The sequence below is a fragment of the Pongo pygmaeus genome, chromosome 19, assembly GCF_028885625.2.
Source record: "Pongo pygmaeus isolate AG05252 chromosome 19, NHGRI_mPonPyg2-v2.0_pri, whole genome shotgun sequence".
NCBI lineage: Eukaryota > Metazoa > Chordata > Mammalia > Primates > Hominidae > Pongo > Pongo pygmaeus.
In genome coordinates, this window is record NC_072392.2 from 79,548,286 (window position 1) to 79,567,747 (window position 19,462).

Genomic DNA, 19,462 nt, shown 5'->3' on the forward strand with positions numbered 1-19,462 from the left:
GCCCACAGCCCAGGGCACACCCTTTCTTCTTGTAGACCAACCTACCTCCTCTACAGCTTAGCTCTCACAGTGGAGCTAGCAGGGGACAGACCATTTTCAGTCAAGTTTCATTTTCAATAGAGAAAATCCTATTTTCCCATTAAATGGAGTTGAAAACATAGTGAGGAGGGGATTAAGGCAGTGGCCACCCCTGCGGTCTGCTGGCCTTGGGCCACATCTTTTAGGAGTGCCTGTGACATTAATTTATACACTGAAAATACTTGAGTCTGTGAAATGAATTACTACCCAAGTTGTTGTTTTCTAAAACTGGAAATTCATTGTTAGAAGTTAACTTAGAACAAAAGAAGCCTTTAAGAATGTCCTGTGGTGTATCAGACCCACTGTCCGTGACATCTCTGATGATCTTGCTTAGAGAACAGAGGAAATGACCTTCACTTGGTCATTTAATTAGCTGAGGCCACCATGTTCAGAATCTCGTATCCTTGACCTCCCGAGCATTAATCTGGAAACTCCACACAGTGTACAATGTATCCATTTTAGGTTTGTTTACCTTCTCTTTAATGACTTAACAGAAAAAAACTGCATGATGAAATATATTTTCTCCAAATATATATATATTTATATAATATATAATCTTAGTTAACTCAAAGGTATATACATTGTATAATAAATAATATTTATAAAAAGAGACTTTTTGAATATAAAATCAAAAAGATCAACAACTTCTACAACTTTTTACAAAACTTTGGATACAGCAGGTTGGTAGGGAATTTCGGTTGGATACTATCACCTGACTACGGCGAGAATCATTACAATGCACTCATGTACTAGTATTCAATAATTACTTGTCAGCTACTTGAATACGCCCCAGAAACATGACTTTATCACTTTTAATATAGAATACATAGATATGAAAAGATTGTTTTGAAAATTCGTATCCATTCTGCTGAAGTAGTCTCACATAAAGCAAGCATTATCCAGTTGACATGATTTAAAACTTTTCAGTCTAAGGTGAGATGGGGAGGGGCATTTCAGACTCGGCGGAGGGGTGAGGTGTGTATCTTTAGCAGGGCTTGTGGCCAGCAGATTTAGGAGTGAAGGCGGGCTCCTGGACGACCGTCTTGGCAAGCCCGCCTGCACCAGCTGGGAGATCGCTGCCCCGGTATTTTAGGTCAGGGTTAGGTAGACCCCAGAGAGAAGGGGGGAGAAAGAAAAATCTTTGTTCTGCTCATTCCCCCGCTGCATCTCTTCTTTCTGATTCTCCCTAAGACAGTTGTTGAACCAATTTCGTACTGTGAAATCCATGTGCCTCCCTTTTGCTAGCTTTCTCTAGGACCCTCGGCTGGACCAGTACGCCTCAGGGAGAACTCAGCCGTGAGATGCTTCACCCAAGGGAGTAGGTGCCTACTGGTTCCCCTTTGAACTTCTAATCCAGATCCTTGGGAACTGCATGGATGGAAGCTGTCTCAGCATGCAGGTGAGGGAGGAAGAGCTGGGGGAAAGAACTCTGTGTCTGTTTCCTCACATCGGCCCCAGAGAGGAAAGGACACAGTAAGACGGGTCCGTATTGGAGAGGAAGCAAAGGGATGGTTTTCATCCTCCCCATCCGCTGGTCACAAAGTTGGAATTTCAGGAATTGATGGCTCCTCCCTCATGGACCCTTTGTCTAACTTATACTAAGGTAACGTGGAGTCCAGCTGCTCTACCTGGAGTTATTTGTACAGAGAATCTGCAGGTGAGCAGGGCTGGGAAGGACTGAATGGCCCCTTCTGAAGATACCGATTCTTTATTTAGGAAGCCATTTGAGCTAGAGAAGACTTGCCCCCTTACATAACCTATTTACAAGGTCCACTACCACCAAAAAAAAAAAACAAAAAAAAAAAAACTGCATTGACGGTGGAAACTGCAGAATGGTAGAAAAAGATTTTGAGATCTGACTGCCTCTCGTGCAGAACAGGGTTATAGAGAAAATGAGACTGAGAAGAACACATGGCTGCTCTTCAAACGGCTAACCAGGCCACCCTGAGCTGCCAGTTCTTCCAAACTCCAAATCCTACTCTTAACAACTGCCGCGGACCTCCCTACCACTTCATCCTAGCTAGACCTATGGCTTTTATCAGAATGAGAAATTAGCTCAAATTTGAATGGGAGTAGACCAAGAAAAGGAGACTGCAGGGGTGTGTCCTACTTCCTGACTCCCACCTCCAGGCGTCTTGGAATGTCACCAGAAGCAGCAGTTTGGAAACAGAACCTTGCCCATGCTGATGTCTTGACTGCCAGGCCGAGAGCTCACATTAGCCCAGCCTGTTCTGTTGGAGTTGAATTTTTTTTCATTTTTATTTTCTTTAACATGTGCAAAGATAAGCCTCAGGTCTGTTCCTATCAGACCCTAGAGAACTAAAAAGAAAAGCCCCCTTCTTTAAAAACCACACACCATCCAGAGTAGGGTGAGAAATGTAAGATGAGAGAGAGGGAGAGCCTCCCCGTCCACAGGCGAGTTGGGTCTGGGTCATTTACCACGCGTGCGGCTGGTGACAGTTCCTTGCTGTCTGACGCTGAGGGCTGTGCCCGGCTCTAGGTCCTGCTTCCCATGAGACTTCGCTGAATCCGCCCAGCCACACACTTCACCCCTTCCCAGCGCCCTTGGGGAAAATCAAGAGGAAGAATTAGAAACATAATTCTGTTCCCAGAGACCACCCATTGGGGTTCAAAGATCAGAGGCTGCTGATGGATCTGAACATGTCCCTGGGGGCTCAGAGGTGATGAGGACTTGGGTGGTTTCTCCACGCTCTCCTCTGCGCTTTGGGCCTACGTTGGGGGAGGTCGTATGATTCGCAGGAGCAGTAAGGCTTTCGGGTCCACAGAACGGGATCGAAATTCTACCTCCCCCACCTCTAGCTGAGGGCCTTGGGCAACAGGAAGCCCAGGAGCAGGTCACTCAGGATGGGAGAAATGGTGCCCGGCCGAGGGCCCAGTCCCCAACTCCGAGTCAACTGCTGTGCTGGGCTCACGCCAGGCATGCGCTGTGTTTTTGTACTGCACCAAATAGCTTGATAATGAGCTGTCCAAATGGGAGAAAGCCTACTTAATTACGAACAATTCCTTCCCATTGGAGCAGCGGTGTGTTCATTTTACTCATTTGCGTAGTCATATCTCACAAAGGGTTTGAGGCATTCCCAGTCAACCCCCAGCTCTTCTAGGGGGCTGACAAGGCCAAGATAAGACTACTTTACAGAGGCAGAAACAGGCTCAGCCAGATTGAAGGGACACATCCAAGGTCTCTCAGCAAGGCAGTAACAGATCCAGGACTTGGGCGCAGCCAGGCCACTTGACTCTTGCTGGAACCTTTCCAGTTCGCCATGTTCACAACAGCAGAGTGACGAGGAATAAATCTGGCACTTATAAGGCACCAAATCAATGGTTAGCCAGAGACACTGGGTAAAAGCTACAAAAAGCTACAGAAAAGGTGTTTTCCCCACAAAGGAAGGACACAAGCCATTTGACAGGTGCTCTCTCCTCACCGTGTGGAGGGCCCGGGGCCTGCTCTGCAACTCCCTTCTCTCTCCTGCCTGCACTGCCAAGACTGTCAGGAAAGACAAGAGAACAGCTAACGACTCTGTCCCCTGCCATCCCTGCCAGTGCGTCCCGCAGGCTCCCGTCTTGCCTAGCGGAGTCTCGGCCGAGCCTGGGCCCATTGCTCCAGAGCAGGCAGCTCGCCTGGGGAGGTAGCTCTGGGAGGTCAGCTCTGCTTGGCCCAGGAGCCTCTGTGGCTGCCCTGTGAGCACCTGGGCCCTGGGCCAGGCCCTTCATGTGCAGGGTCTCCAGTCCACAGGAAAACCCTACACAGAACACAGTTCTCATCCCCAGTTCACAAATGAAGAAGCCAGGGCTCAGCGAGGCAGAAGAGCTGGCCTGGGAGTGTTTATCAGAAGGGCACCATGTTGGCAGAGTGTCCTCCACTGGTCACAGAGTGAGGTCTCCAGAGCTTCCACAGAGAAGGGATTCAGGGTAGGAACCACTTAGACACAGCATCTTGAAACCGTATCTATGTAGCATTTTACATAAGATTGAGGAAAAAAAACCACTCATTGTCCATTTCAGAAATGGGGAGAAAGAGGGCTGATGAAGAGTACTGATTCTGGCCCGGCGCGGTGGCTCACGCCTGTAATCCCAGCACTTTGGGGGGCCAAGACGGGTGGATCACTTAAGGTCAGGAGTTCAAGACCAGCCTTGCCAGCATGGCGAAACCCATCTCTACTAAAAATAAAAAAATTAGCCGATCATGGTGGTGGGCACCTATAATCCCAGCTACTTGGGAGGCTGAGGCAGGAGAATCGCTTGAACCCAGGTGGCGAAGGTTACAGTGAGCTGAGATCGCGCACTTCACTCCAGCCTGGGCAACAAAGAGAGACTCAGTCTCACAAACAAAACAAAAAAAAATTCTGCTGGGCTCCCATTGTCACCACCACTGAACAGAGGAGGAAACTGGTGCTCCCAGGCCAGACAGCTGAGCGGACGAGTGGAGGCGCTGGATTCACCTTCGTCCTCTCCCACTCCCCACACTGCTTTTGTTCAGACACCGACAAAGGTAGTGCCACCTGCTGCCTTTCTGAACTCTCCTCACCAGGACAGAACTTGAGCTACACCGAGGGGCTTCCTAGATGGGCTGAGTCGCCCCTCAGCCAGAGCTCTTCTCCATGACGTCATGTACCTCCCATATCTCAGAGAGGCCCGTCCACTTCCCTCCCCTACTCCCTATGGCACAGACATGTGCCAGTAGCTCAGAGGTGCCCTGTGGAACTGCAGGTAGAGGGGGCACTCTACCCTTTCACAGGCTGCTCTTGCCCATCAGCACCCCAGACAACAATGACCCAGCAGGGAAGTGCTTCCCAATTAACCAAGCCCTGTCCCCGGTGTCCTTTCATTTGTCCCTCACAGCATCTCTGGGGAGGATGACAGATGAGGAACCAGGTCTATGAAGAATTTCTTGCTTGGGTCACACGGTTGGCAAGTGGTAGGAGCTGGAGCAGGGCAGAGCCTAATTCCAACACCCGTGCTTATGCCTCGACACACTAGGCTCTTTCTCAGTGGAGAGAAAAGGAATAAATGGCACCCCAGCCTTAAAAACCTTCCACCCCGGGGGTCCAGGACCACTCTTCATCCATGCTGACCTGTCCCGGGGTGCTGTGGAACCCAGGGCCAGTGCATAGCGCCTCCCACGCAGGCCACCTCTGGGAAGCTTGGGAACAAAATCCACCAGCCTTTGATCCCTTGATTACTCATCCCAGCCACTCTGAACTTGAATCCCTCCTGCTCCTCGTCATCATCCATAAACTCGGTGAGAGTGCTCCCCACTCCACCCAAGCTTCAGATCTGTCAGGATATGGGTTTATATGCCGCTTCCCCCCACCCACCTCCCTGAGGTTGGTAAGATGTATGCTTGTGCAAGAACTTGCCCTCTAAGTTCAAGGTGGATGCACACTGACTCTGCCTCGGGGTAGAGGAGACATTTTGGCTCACTGCTTGAGGTATTTAAACTGCCCCCCGCCCCTCACCACCATCACCACTTTATAGTAAGAAAGCTGAGGCCCAGAAAAGTGAAAGAACAGGAAGTTACCGACAAAGTTAGGACCAGACGTCAGGTCTCCCAGCTTCCAACCTCACATCTCCAAAGAATGCTCAAGAATGACAGCTAGCGGCTATGCAAAAATTTCATCTGGCTCATAACTAACTTGTGTAAAAATGTTAATCAATTGCTGGCAGCTAATGTGCACACACTGAATTTTGTTTTTTTGGTTTTTTTGTTTGTTTGTTTGTATTTTGAGATGGAGTCTCGCTCTGTCGCCCAGGCTGGATGGAGTCCAGTGGTGCAATCTCAGTTCATTGCAACCTCCATCGCCCAGGTTCAAGCAATCCTCCTGCCTCAGCCTCCCGAGTAGCTGGGATTACAGGCACCTGCCACAACACCCGGCTAATTTTTGTATTTTTAGTAGAGACGGGTTTCACCATGTTGGCCAGGCCGGTCTCAAACTCCTGACCTCAGGTGATCCGTCCACCTCGGCCTCCCAAAGTGCTGGGATTATAGGTGTGAGCCACCGCGCCCGGCCAACACTGGGTTTTTATCTGTGCTTTGTGCAATCCACCAAGTCTCTGCCCAAGGACCATTCCCACGGAAGCTTGAAAAATCCTGGCTTCCTATTTTGGCTGTGGGAATTTGTGTGTCTTGGATAGCTTAGAAACAGAAGGGGGTCATCATGAAGAAGAGATGGGCAAACAACCCCATTCCCTGCGCCCAGGCTCCCAGCCTCCCCCGCCTTCCCAGAGCCTTACCTGGTGCCCTACTTGCAGGTGTGCACGTCGTAGATGCGAATACACTCCTGGCAGCTGACGTAGCAGCACCAGTGGAAGATGCAGTGGCATTTTTCCTTCCGCTTCTCCGTCCTCGTGTTGTGGCCCCGGCCACAGCAGAGCAGATCGCAGCCATCGATGCCGTGGGAGGTGACATTGCAAGTCCGGTCCCTTGTGCCAAAGGAACCCGTCTCTGGGTTAGGCTCACAAAAGTTGGGGGAGTTCTCATAGTAGACCAGGTCCCTTTCGGTGGGTGGCTTGAAGAGCGAGTACTTGGCCCGGAGGGTCTCCACCCAGCCTCGGGACTCACGGTGCTTCTCTACTACCATCTCCGAGGCGCTGTCATACTTGTCCTTGAGGAAGTCGCCGATGGCACGGAAGTCAGGCTGCGCCCACCAGCAGGTCTTCACCTCACAGCTGCCTGACAGCCCGTGGCACTTGCATTTGAGGTGCATGTGGTCCAGGATAGTCTGGGGGAGAGGAGTGGCAGCTGGCCGCCAGACCGACCCCACGAAGGGGCACATCCAGGCCTTCCCTCTCTACCACTGTCCACCCCCTTCCCTCCAGCCTTCTCTACGCCTCTGTGACAGGAAGAGAACTGATGGGGACTGAGGCAAGACCTAAAGAATAGTGACCATGTTTCCCTCCCCCTTCACACCCCAAGCATGGGTAGACAGCATGTCCACTTCTCACAGCGCATGAAATACGAGTTGTTCCCCGGGCGCAGTGGTAATCCCAGCACTTTGGGAGGCTGAGGCGGGAGGATCACCTGAAGTCAGGAGTTCGAGACCAGCCTGGCCAACATGGCGAAACCCCGTCTCTACTTAAAATACAAAAATTAGCTGGTGTGGTGGCGGATGCCTGTAATCCCAGCTACTTGGGAGGTTGAGGCCGGAGAATTGCTTGAACTCGGGAGGCGGAGGTTGCAGGGAGCCGAGATCCAGCCACTGCACTCCAGCCTGGGCGACAGAACGAGACTCCATCTCAAAAAAAAAAAAAAAAGAAAAAGAAAAAAAAGAAATAGGAGTTATCTCCGTTTAACACATGGGGAAACTGAGACTGGGAACTTAACGTGACTCACCCTAGATCATACAAGCATAGTAAGGGAGTGGAGGCTGAGTTCAAAGCCAGGTTCCCAGGACTTGACAGCCCTACACCGCGTGCCAAGGTGCACAGGATGGGTGGGTGGTACCTGATCCCACGGGGTGGCCATGCTCCCAGGCCGACTCATCCCGGGTGGGGTGGAGTCCAGGAACTGCCCAAAGAGGAAGGAGGGTGGACAGACGAAGTGGCTGTGGGGTGGGGAGGAGGCCAAGCCTGGCCAAGGGGAAATGGAGCCCGCGACCCACAGGGCTGCCGGAAGGGGTGGGGTGGGGACCAGGGCAGCTCAGGAGGGGAAGGGTTGGGGCGGGCGGGGGGCTCCCTGCAGGGTTTGGGGAGGGCAGCCGGGCTCACCGTGCGGCCCGCCTCGTTGTTGTGCTTGTTCATGGCCGAGCGCGCGTCCGGCCTGTTCTCGCGCGCATCCGCGAACTCCCTGGACACTAACACCCCGAAGTCAGCGTCCTCGCTGCAGCCGCCCCACTTCCAGCCTTCGCCAGGCGGCCCCTTATGATGCGAGTCACAGCCGCAAATCGTGGAGGTGCCCTCGGCGCAGGAGCGGGTGACGGCGAAGGCCACGCCGGCCGAGGCGATGGCGTGCACGAAGGCCGACTCGCGGGTGGCTGCGGGGAGGTCGTGGGGAGGCAGCACTCAGGACCCGGCCTGGTAGCGCCTGCCCTGCCTCCACCTCCCAGGCCAGCACGTGACGGGAACGAGGGCAGGAAGAGTTGAAGAGCTCACTTGCCTCAGCCCTGAGGCAAGAGGGAGGCAGCTTCCCCACCCTCTTTGGCTGGTTTAGACCCAGTTGGGTAGCCCCACTTCACAGATGAGCAAACTGAGGCCCTGGGCTGCTGATTAGCCCAGGGCCTCAAATGCCACAGGGCAAAGCAGTGCCTGTTAGAAACTGACGCCGACACCAAAGCTCTGGCAGGTTGCTGCAGAGATAAGGCAGCCACTTCTGTCCTGGTCCCACACCCCCTGCCCTCCACCTTCCCGAAGTCCAGAGACCACCCTGCACAGGCCTGAGCCCTCCCACGCCTGAGTGAGCTCCAGGTCTGTGAGGAGGGAGGCCTGGGAATCTACAGCCTAAACCTGCCCAGGCCCAACCCTTCCGCACCTGGATGCATAAGGACGGCCCCTCTCCTTTTCTCGGTCTCAGTCGCCCTTTTTGTAAAATGGACACGGCTTCCCTCCACTCCTAGAGCCCCTCACCAGGAGGGCAGTGGCCCGTGCCTCAGTCTCCCCATCCCCATTCTCCTGCCCTCACGCCCAGGCACGGCCAATCCCCTCCCAGAAGGGTAGGGACACTGGGCAGTTCCCCTGGTTCTGTCCCAGGGTCCAGCGCAGGGAAAGGAGAGACTCTCAAGGATGTGCTCCAGCCTCCTCACAACGGTCATCGTCTCTGCATGTGCTTCATTCACATAGAAAGTTTTACTCATTTTATAGATGTGGACATTGACGATTAGGGAGGCCAAGGCCTGCAAGACCTGCAGCCCAACCATCTCTCTCCTCATGGCAGGACCGGGGAGCCCGAGGCGACTCGCCACCTGACACAGGCTGTGAAACGCCGGGCCGGCCTAGTCGGCAAAATTGGTCATAAATGTGACCAAATTTATTTAGAAGCCAGGCGCCCGCCTCCTCTCCTGGGCTGTGGGGCGAGTGCTGCAAGAAGGAAGCCCGGGACCCCTCGCGGCTCCCGCGGCCGCTCTCCGCGGCCCCCACGCCCTCCTGCGCTACCTACAGAGGGGCCCGTCCCACTTCCAACGACCGGAGGGCGGAGAGTGCGGAGCTGGTCCCACCCGCGCCCCGCGCCTGCGCTGCCAGGGCCGACCGAGGACGGCGGCAAAGGAGCCCGAGGTCCCGCGTCCAGTTGTGCTGCCGGCCCCGGGGTCCCCGCCACGCCGCTCACTCGCCCCAATCCCAGACGCCCCAGCCCTGGGGGCGCCCCGGGGAAGAGGAGCCGAGGGTGGGCTCGCAGGGCGGGCGCCCCTCGTTTCCGGGCGGCCTGCGGCCTCTCGCGGCGGCAGCGGCGCCCGGGCCCCGGGCCGCGCTGGGTTCCCAGCCCCGGGAACGCGGGGGCGGCGGGGGCGGGGCGGGGATTAGCCTGGGAGCGGCGCTGACAGCCCTGCTGTGCCTTCTCCGTCCGGCGGGGCCCGCTGGGCCGCTCAATCCGCCTTTGTTCGCGCGGTGTCACACCGCATTACCCGCATAATGCGGCCGCCGGGCCCGGGCCGCCGGGCCGGCCGCCACCGCGTAGCAACGGGCGGCTCCCGCGGCCGGGCCGCGCCCCCGGCCCCGGCGCCGGGCCGCGAAATCCCCATTGAAGCGGCGCCCCCCGCCCCCGCGCCGCGCCGAATGGCCAGAGGGCGTGTGAATGGCGCGGCGACCGCAGCGGGCGCGGGGCCCGGGCCGCGCGGTGGGGGGGCGGCGCTCGGGCGCTTTTCAGGCCGCCCAGGCTCCTCCGGCGCCCGCCCCCGCCCCCGGCCCGCCCCGCCCCGCCTGGGGAAGCGCCTCGGGCCCGCCGCGCCGCCGCCGCGCCTCGCCCCTTCCGGCCGCCGACCCCGCCGCCCCCAGACTCGCGGAAGACGCGCGCCCCGGGCTTCCCGACCCGCTGCGCCCCGGGTCTCAAAGCGGGGGGCAGAGATTAACCCTTGGCCGCCCACGCGGCGGGGGTGTGAGGAGTCGCCGGGGGCGGGGTGCAAACGTGGGGCCGGAGCTGGGCGCGAACCTGGGTTCAAGGTCCGGGCTCTGGGCACCGACCGGGGCGCATATGCGCTCGCGGCGTCTTCCGGGATGCTCTCCTCGCCGCCGCCAGCAAATTCCCAAAGTCTCGGGCACACATCGCCCTTCCCCCCGCAACCCAAACTTGTCCTCGGGCCATCTAGGGACCGGGGCGTGTGCCAGAACCTACGGCGGTGACTTAAAACGTTCAACGCGGGGTAAATGGGTAGCGCACCCAGACCTGCTTTCCCCTGGCTCTTGGCCGGAGACGGGAAGAGCGATCAGAGGTGACTCGCTTTTGGGGAGCGCGTCTAGACGCAGGGTTGTTTGATTCAGCGCTACCTGGCCCGAGGAGGGGCACCGGAAAGCGCTGAGACCAACACACCGACAAGAACGAGTTTGAAATGCAGACCGCCGCCACTTGGCCCCAATTAAGAGGCCAAATCTTTTATGTCAACAAGGAATAATTAGTTTTGGCAACAGAAGCGTAAACAGAATCATCATCCATTGATTTGCTAATTACCCTCCTGTCCCATGACAATAGCCAGCACTTTTTCTGTAGGTGGGACAGACCCTGTGCACCTGAGGCGCCGGTAAAGGGGAACTGCACTCTAAAATGGGGGTGGTCAGCTTCCCCCCACCCCACCCAGCACCCCACCCCTTCACCTGAACTTCAGATCCCTTTTCTTTCTGGCTGTACAGGCAGCTCTCATTCATTCCCTAGCTTCTAATAGGAGGGAGGCCCAGGCTCAGCGGTTTGGGTGGCAGAGCAACTCTGGCGGTGGCCAGCCCGGCCAGGATCGTTAAATTCCTGGACACTGCCATTCCACAAAGAGCTGCCCATCTTCCACCCAGTCCATGAGCCCCCAAGTCCCCTTCTTGGGAGCAGTTGTCCCACTTAGCCTCCCTCCCAGGGTCTCCAGGTTCAAAGTCAAATCATGTGGTTCCCTGTCCACTTGAGGCACAGGCAGTTAGACTCCCAGGCTGCAAGACGGCTGGAAAGTTACCCAGAGGCCAGTGCACCCTCTAGCCCCACCATGATTCCTGGGCATATCCAGCTGACAGGGCATGAGGATGAACAGAAACCCAGAGGGGCTCTTGGGGGCAACGCAGTACTACCACAGCACCAGTCAGCTTCCTCAGCTACTGAGGACTTTCTAGGTGGGAGGGACCTAGAGGTGGCAATGCTCTCACCCCCACCCCAAAGCGGTATTTGCATAGCACTTAACACAGCATTGGGGAAATGTCACAAATGTCCACAGCGGGAGCCTGAGGCTCCCACTGTGCAAAAACCAGGAAGGAAGTCTGTGGCGTTCTTGGTGTCGGCCCTCAAACCTCAGGATCCTGGAGCATCTCAAGGCGGCCCAGCCCCCAGTAGCACCTGGGAAGGTGTGGCAGTCATGCAACCAAATTTATCACCCTCCCAGAGGGACCCTGGCTTCAGAGAAGAGGCACCCTGACTGGGGTGGAAGGGCATACAGTCCTGATCCCTCCCCCCACCCAGCCCCTCACCCCCCTCCCCCTCAGCCCTGAGGCAGTACCTTTGTCAAGGACAGGCCCAAAGATGGCCAGGCTGTCATCTATGGTGGTGCAGTTCCAGCGGCGGCCCCGGAACTGGTGCTGGCACTCCTGGATGCCCAGCTTCACGCCCTCGGCCACGCTGGGCATGATCTCGATGTAATTGCGGCAGAAGCGCAGTTGCTTGGGGACCAGGCCTGGGATGGAGCCGCAGAGCAGGGGCTGTGAGCCCAGAGATGTGTACTGCTGGCCCAGGGCCAGGGACCTGCAGGCAGACAGAGGGTGGTAACACTGTAGGCACAAAGCACAGAGCCCAGCCTGGGCACCATGGCCACTTTGTGAACCCTCCGGGGTAGGTGGAGAGGCAGAGGGCCTGTGCCCTGGTACCTGAATGTGCTACCTTTGACCTCGGGAGCGTGCTACCCCTCAAAGCGCAGAGCTCTGACCCAGGCAAGTCAGCCCTCTGGCTGCATCCAGCTTGCAGGGGGATGGGACTAGCAGAAACCGCTTGTGGGGGCCCTTGGGGGCAATGCAAAGCCATGAAAAGAGGTTTGGACTAGAAAGATGGTATTTGGGGCCCAGATCCAGTCCTTTCCAGGTTCTGGGTCCAGCTTCCCTGATGGGCATTGAAGAGATCAGGCTGGGCAATTTCCAAGGCAGTCCAGGATACTGAGGCCACATGGACCCTTCCAGTGACTCATGGGACACACGCGCGTGCACACACACACACACCACCCTTGGCAATGCCCTCAGCCTCTTCCCCGAGATGCTGCCAGCCCAGCCCAGAGCCTCCCAGTGTCTTCCCAAGGAATTGCTGGCTTGCACCAAGTCCTTTGTCTACCATGGCCTCCATGACCATCTTTCCAGTTTCCTAGAAGTTTCTAGAGCTCCACCTCTTTTCTCATGAGAGACTGGAACTTGGCTTTGTTTCAAAACAAGTTTAGCACAGAGTCAGAAGGGAGATCTCAGATCTCACTGCCCACACCCAACAGCAGGTGACTGGTCAATTCACTCCATTTCTCTGCCCCTCGCTTTTCGATCAATATCCCATCAACTCTCTCAGGTTTTATAGTCAACAACAGAAAGAATGACCTTATGGGGATGGGGCAGAAGAGTTTAAAATACTAGAAAACCAAGGTAGGAATTACGACTTTTCCGTTCCCTCCCCTCAGCACAGGAACAGCAGAAATGACATTTTGTGGGAGAACCTGAGAAAATGATCTGTGAGTGTGAGTGGCCTTTAAGGACAATTGCAATCTGCTCTATGACCAGGGGCAGTGTGAGCTGGAAGAAGGGGCCCATCTCCTCTCCCTCTGTGTCCAGCACTGACCAAGGCTTTAGTCCAGCATTGGCCTAAGTTAAGTTTCCCACAAAAAGTGATGGGCAAAAGCCTGAGAGAGAGGGGCCGGGAGAAGACCCTATGGGGCAGGGTCCAGCTTTTTTGTGTGCTTTTTAGTACACAAAAGCTTCTGGGCTGGACACAGGGCCAAGCCAAACATCTGCCATTTAGCCACTGTTACTGCTTGCCAGGCACTTTGTATGCAACATTTCTGATCTATTCCCAAACATGAAGAACATCACTATCTCCTGGACTAGGAGACTGAGGTTTAGAGAGTGAATTAGCTTGCCTAAGGTCTGTGGCGGATCAGAGAGTGCCGTGTGCCTTCCCCTGGGTCCCTCCTCCATACTTAAGCTTGATGTTGGCCTTGGCCAGCTGGTGGAGATTCCAAGGCACAGAGCTCCCTGGGCATCGTGCAGGGGCATGCTACCCATCCACCTTGGTTGTCTTCGGGCTCAGTTGTCAGGGGGAGAGGCAGGTTCTCCTTTTTCCATTTATTTATTTTGGGTGGAGGAACTGAGGAGCCAGATCTGGGAGTTTGGATGGTAACATTTGTGAGACATTCCAGGTCTTAAGCACTGAGCTTTTTCTAAAGAGAAAGAAGGAGAAGCCAGAAGTTCTTTTTTTTTTTTTTTTTGAGACAGATTCTGTCTGTCGCCCAGGCTGGAGTGCAGTGACGCGATCTCGGCTCACTGCAAGCTCCACCTCCCGGGTTCATGCCATTCTCCTGCCTCGGCCTCCTGAGCAGCTGGGACTACAGGCGCCCGCCACCACGCCCGGCTAATTTTTTGTATTTTTAGTAGAGACGGGGTTTCACCACGTTAGCCAGGATGGTCTCGATCTCCTGACCTTGTGATCCACCCACCTCGGCCTCCCAAAGTGCTGGGATTACAGGCGTGAGCCACCGCGCCCGGCCCAGAAGTTCTGATTTATCGGTGGTAATGGCTAATTACTGATTTCCCCAGTGCGTGGCCCTGGGCAGAGCCTTTTCCTTGGGTTTGCCTCATTTAGTCCTCAAAATAGCCCCAGCACAAAGTAGGGTCATTATTAGCAGCCCCATTTTACAGATGGCTTAGCCTTGCAGGTTGATGAAGCAGCCCAGACCACAGAGCTCCTATGGAATTGCTGGTTGGAACCCAGGGTGTCAGACTCCAGAGCCCATGGGGGTCATCACTGTGTGACCCTGCTTGCTGGGCAGTGCCTGCCTGGGTCTTCATGGGGTGAAGGTGGCTTCAGGCCTGGCCCATCCACACCCTGGGCCTCCATACTGAGCGTGTGCCTGAGTGGGTAGAGTCAGTGAGCCCAGAGCCGTGATGGGCACATGGCGCACACAGCACTGCCCCTGCCCTGTTAGAAGCAGGTTAGAGTGATCATATAATCCCTGTCGTTTATTATGGGCCTATCATGTGCTGGGCACAGTTCTGGATGCTTGTGTCTGTTACCTTATGTAATCCTCACAGCAGGTCCGTAATAAGAACTTCATTATCATTGCCATTGTCCCATTTCCAAGATGAGGAAACTGAGGCCAGGGAGCTAAGTACCCTGCCCTGTCTGCTGGGCTGCGAAGGTCCCCGTTGAGCCTCCCTGCGGGCTCAGGCTGCCCCTCCCGTGCTCTTGAGCAGCATGTCCAGCCCAGCCCTGCTGTGCCAGCTGCCCCCACAGCCCTGCAATCACTGGAGGGGAACCTGAGGGAGAGCTCAGTGCAGACAACTTGGCCTTGCACCATCCTAGATGGGCGGCTCAGGAACAAGACCCAGGGAAGAAACCTGGGCTGTCCCCGCTCTTTCCTCTGGTGTTTGGGACCCAAAGCCCTATATGGGACCACTGGAGCAGAGAGCTGAGGCGGGAGTGAGAGGCACTCAGACACCCTTCCTCTGCCCTCCTCCTCCCCCTCCCATTGCCTTCCTGCCTCCTCCTTCCTCCCCCTCTCCCAGCCCTTGCTTGACACCTTCTGCAGGCCTGGGCACCCTCAAGCTAAACTGGAGGCTGAGTCCTGGTCCAGCAACAGAACCCACAGGAGGAGCCCTAAGGGAGCACAAAGCCCATTATACAGATGAAAAACAGAGGCCGACCACGCCAGGTGGCTCATGCCTGTAATCCCAGCTACCCAGAAGGCTGAAGCAGTAGAATTGCTTGAACCTGGGAGGTGGAGGTTGCCGTGAGCCAAGATCACACCACTGCACTCCAGCTTGGGAGACAGAGCGAGACTTCATCTCAAAAAAAAAAAGAAAGAAAGAAAAAGAAAAAGCAGAGGCCGTCAAAGAGGACCAACTTGTGCGAGGTCACACAGCCATATCCACAGAGGAGCCAGGCCGGCTGGCTCGGGGGACTGAGGAGTCAGGGGGCCCATGCTGGCAAGGCGGCTCCTCACCCAGCTCTCCAAGGGGCTCCCTGCTTCCTGGTTTCACCAGTTACCTCCCTCAGGGTCCCAGGTGGGTCTTCGCAGCCCAGCAGAGCACCTGAGCTCTGGCACACTGCCTGTATGGCTTGATTGGCCGCAAAGGTCGGAGTGCTTCCCAGACATCTCCAGGAAGAAGATGCCACTGAGCCCTTCCTGCTGTGCAGACACAGTCTCTCCTCTGCCCCACGGGGATTTCCTTCTGTCCCTGCAGTTACATGGATACTGGCAATCCTAATGACAACTATTGATGTAGCACTTGCTCTGTGCCAGTCACTTCAAATACATAATCTCACTGGATCCTCACAACAACTCTGGGAGGTGGGCATTGTTGTCCCCGTTTTACAGATGAGGAAACTGAGGCACGGAGTAGTTGGGTGACTTATGCAAGGAAGTGGCTGAGCCAGAATTCAAGCCCTGGGTTTGTCTGACTCCCAATGTGATGTCCTCTGAGAACAATTCCTGAGTCTCAGTCATGGTGAGCTGTTTTCCCTCTTTCCACCAAACCCTGTCTCCTTCCTGTTGCCCAGGTCCCACCAACTGTGGACCTGGGAGCCATGGTGCCAGGGTCCCATCCAGCTCTACCACTTCCTAGCTGCTGATCTCAGCAATTTTCTTAACTTCTCTATACCTCAGTTTCTTTATCGGTAAAATAGACACGACAGGAGGAATAAGTGACACAATCCAGTGCATGGCACGTGGGGAGCCCTTGCTAGATGGTGGTTGCTATGGTTACGGTGTGTTTGGAGCTGTCCCCAGCACTTTGTTCCCTGCCTTGTCACCAACCTCATTTCTCCCATCCTTGCATCCCTGACTTGGTAGAACACATCAGAAATCTCAGCCCCTTCCTATCCAACACTGGGGAAGGATGCCTGGATCAGACCTCAGTCCTCACAGGGGTGGCAGAACAAAGACAGTTGTGATCTGGATGAGGGTTCAAGGTCACTCAAAGAGTGCGGGCAAAAGGACAGTTTCAGGATGTTCCATTCAAAGGCTTCGGTTCCGATGGGGACATCCTGTGAGTAATTAGCAAGGCCTCTGGCGATGGGGCTTAGTTCCTGGGCCAGTGTCGGAGACTAATGAGGCTGTGGCCATGGGATTGATTTCTGCAGGATGGCTGCCCTTCCCCGAACATGCCCGGCCACCCCCATCCTGAGCCTCCTGCCCGCACACTGCTGAAATTCCACCATCGCAGACACATTACTTTAACTCGCCACTCCTATTCCCCATTATTGAAGTATGCGTTCCACTGAGGGAGGCGACACAGTGACTCTCATGCTACTCGATTCTTTGTGCCAAAGCGTGCGTGGCTTTGACGGATTTGCCTAGCCAGCTGAACGACTCCAGCGGGGCTGTTTCACCCTTCTGCGCATTTGCACATGCTGAGCCCTCGGCTCGAAGCACCTCTCCACTGCCCGGCCCCCGGCAACCATCCTACACCATCCTTCGAAACCTGATTCCTAGGTTGCCACCATTCTAAAGGCTTCTGTGAGCTCCAGACAGAAGTCACCTCTCTTCCGCCTGAATCTTTCCTGTGCCTAATTCAAACCTTCTTATCCCAAAGTGCTGAACTGATTTGTTTCCAATTCCATCTGGCTATGCTGGCCTCAGTCTCCAAGAAGCGAGGTAGTGGTAGTGTGTTCTCCAGTTATTCCCCAATCCCTACCCCATCTCACACACACACACACACACACACACACACACACACACACCAGCCCACTCGGCCTTCCAAAGGGCCGGGCACATGCTAGGTATTCATGATTCTGGAGGAAAGGAATGAAGAACTCTTCCAAAGGACGAGCCTGATGCCCCTCACTCGCCAGACCTCCTGGCATCCGGAGCTTCCGCCTACACACAGGACAAGACTCCTTGGTTCCGCTGAGGAAGTTCCTGCGTTTAGGATCTGAGATGATGGCCAGGCTCCCAAGGGGGATAGAGACCTGCCTGGCACTGACAGCTGGTGAGGGGGAGGGCAGAGGACCCTGCCAGGCCTTCGCAGCTGGGCCAGGGGCTATTTATACCCAGCTCCTGGCCCGGCCCTTCCCTTCCCTAGGGCCCTGCCACCCTCCTCCTGAAGCCGGCTCATCCTCCACTCCGACCACCCACTGCCCAGCTGGGCCGAGGACACACACGGGCAGCCAGGCGGATGGGCTGCGGGTGCCCTGCACAACAGGCTGCTTGTGGAAACTTTGGTGTTGACCCCTTGGAGTGAAATATCCCTCCACAAATAGGCCAGACCTAAACCTCGTGCATGGCCTTATCTAACTCCCATCCCTACCCCAGTTTTTTGCCTCTACCCTGATAACACCTGCTGTGGCCAGAGGGCTGCAGGAGGCCTGCATGGTGAGCGCAAGGCAGAGAGGACATTTTTTTTTTCTTTTTTTGAGACAGAGTCTTGCTCTGTTGCCCAGGCTGGAGTGCAAAAGCGTGATCTTGGTTCACTGCAATCTCCGCCTCCCGAGTTCAAGTGATTATCCTGCCTCGGCCTCTCACGTAGCTGGGATAAGAGGCATGTGCCACCACGTGCAGCTAATTTTTGTATTTTCAGTAGAGACAGAGTTTTGCAATATTGGCCAGGCTGGTCTCGAACTCCTGACCAAGTGATCCACCTGCCTCTGCCTCCCAAAGTGCTGGGATTACAGGCGTAAGCCACCATGCCCGGCCATAGAGAACATTTTTAGAGAACATTTTTAATCAGTCAATTCAGGTCAGCCTGGATGCTGCATTGACTTACGCACCTAACATGTAGTGAGACACCTAAAGGCACCCTGTGCAGTGCGTCCCGCCTGATCTGACACTGGGATTGTTGGCCTCAGATGCTGCCGTCCACCCAGTGATGGCCAATCCCCTGCTGATGGGGGTCCGACTGTGCTGCCAGGGACACCCACTGCGCTGCCAGCGTCCACTCCCCTGAGTGATCCATTAGAGTATGCAGTCCTGCACCCAACCAGGTGGCCTCCCAAATGGAATCACACACAATCTCCCTCCTCTCCCCTACATACAGAACATATGAAAAGAGGGCCCTGTCCCTCAAAAAGTTAAACATAGAATCACCCTATAATCCAGCAATGCCACACCTGGTATACACCCAAAAGAATTGAAAATGGGGACTCCGGCCGGGCGCAGTAGCTCACACTTGTAATCCCAGCACTTTGGGAGGCCAAGGCGGGCGGATCACGAGGTCAGGAGATCGAGATCACGGTGAAACCCCGTCTCTACTAAAAATACAAAAAATTAGCTGGGCGTGGTGGCGGGCGCCTGTAGTCCCAGCTACTCAGAGAGGCTGAGGCAGGAGAATGGCATGAACCTGGGAGGCAGAGCTTGCAGTGAGCTGAGATCGCACCACTGCACTCCAGCCTGGGCGACGGAGCAAGACTCTGTTTCAAAAAAAAAAAAAAAAAAGGAAAGAAAATGGGGACTCCAACAGACACCTGTACACCATTGTTCACGGCAGTGCTACTCACAGCAGCCAAAAGGTAGAGACAACCCAAGAGTCCTCAGCAGATGAATGGATAAACAACAGGTGGCCCATCCATACAACGGGACCCTATTCAGCCAGAAAAAGGAAGGAAGCGGGTGTGGTGGCGGTAATGCCAGCATTTTGGGAGGCTGAGGAGGGTGGATCACCTGAGGTCAGGAGTTCGAGACCAGCCTGGCCAACACAGTGAAACCCCATCTCTACTAAAAATACAAAAATTAGCCGGGCCTGGTGGCGCATGCCTGTAGTCCCAGCTACTCAGGAGGCTGAGACAGGAGTATTGCTTGAACCTGGGAGGCAGAGGTTGCAGTGAGCCAGTTGCGCCATTGCACTGCAGCTTGGGCAACAGAGCAAGACTCTGTCCCCCCCCCCCAAAAAAAAGGAATGAAATTCTGATGCTTCTGATGCAAGCTACAACGTAGAGGAAACTTGAAAACAAGCTAAGTGACAGAAGCCAGACACAGAAGGACAAATACTGTATGATTTCACTTACATGAGGTTCTAGGTAAAGACACTCCAGCTTGGGCAACAGAGTAAGACTCTGTCTCAAAAAAAAAAAAGG

At 55.2% G+C, this 19,462-nt stretch overlaps 1 protein-coding gene across 4 annotated transcripts in view; it reads right to left on the bottom strand.

The window, feature by feature from the left end:
- Positions 1 to 515: 515 nt before the first annotated feature.
- Positions 516 to 19,462, bottom strand: part of WNT3 (Wnt family member 3) — a 55,893-nt gene continuing 36,946 nt past the window's right edge. For 2 of the 4 annotated variants that reach the window (XM_054458862.2, XM_054458864.2), the window contains exons 2-5: positions 11,709 to 11,950; positions 7,804 to 8,069; positions 6,331 to 6,818; positions 524 to 2,642 (exon numbers count right to left, since the gene is read on the bottom strand). In XM_054458862.2, coding sequence (XP_054314837.1) covers positions 6,339 to 6,818; positions 7,804 to 8,069; positions 11,709 to 11,950 — 988 coding nt within the window. In that variant the 3' untranslated portion in view covers positions 524 to 2,642; positions 6,331 to 6,338. Of the gene's footprint in view, positions 2,643 to 3,521; positions 3,584 to 6,330; positions 6,819 to 7,540; positions 7,604 to 7,803; positions 8,070 to 11,708; positions 11,951 to 19,462 lie in introns of all 4 variants that reach the window. The other 2 variants (XM_054458861.2, XR_008495161.2) reach the window with 2 other exon arrangements.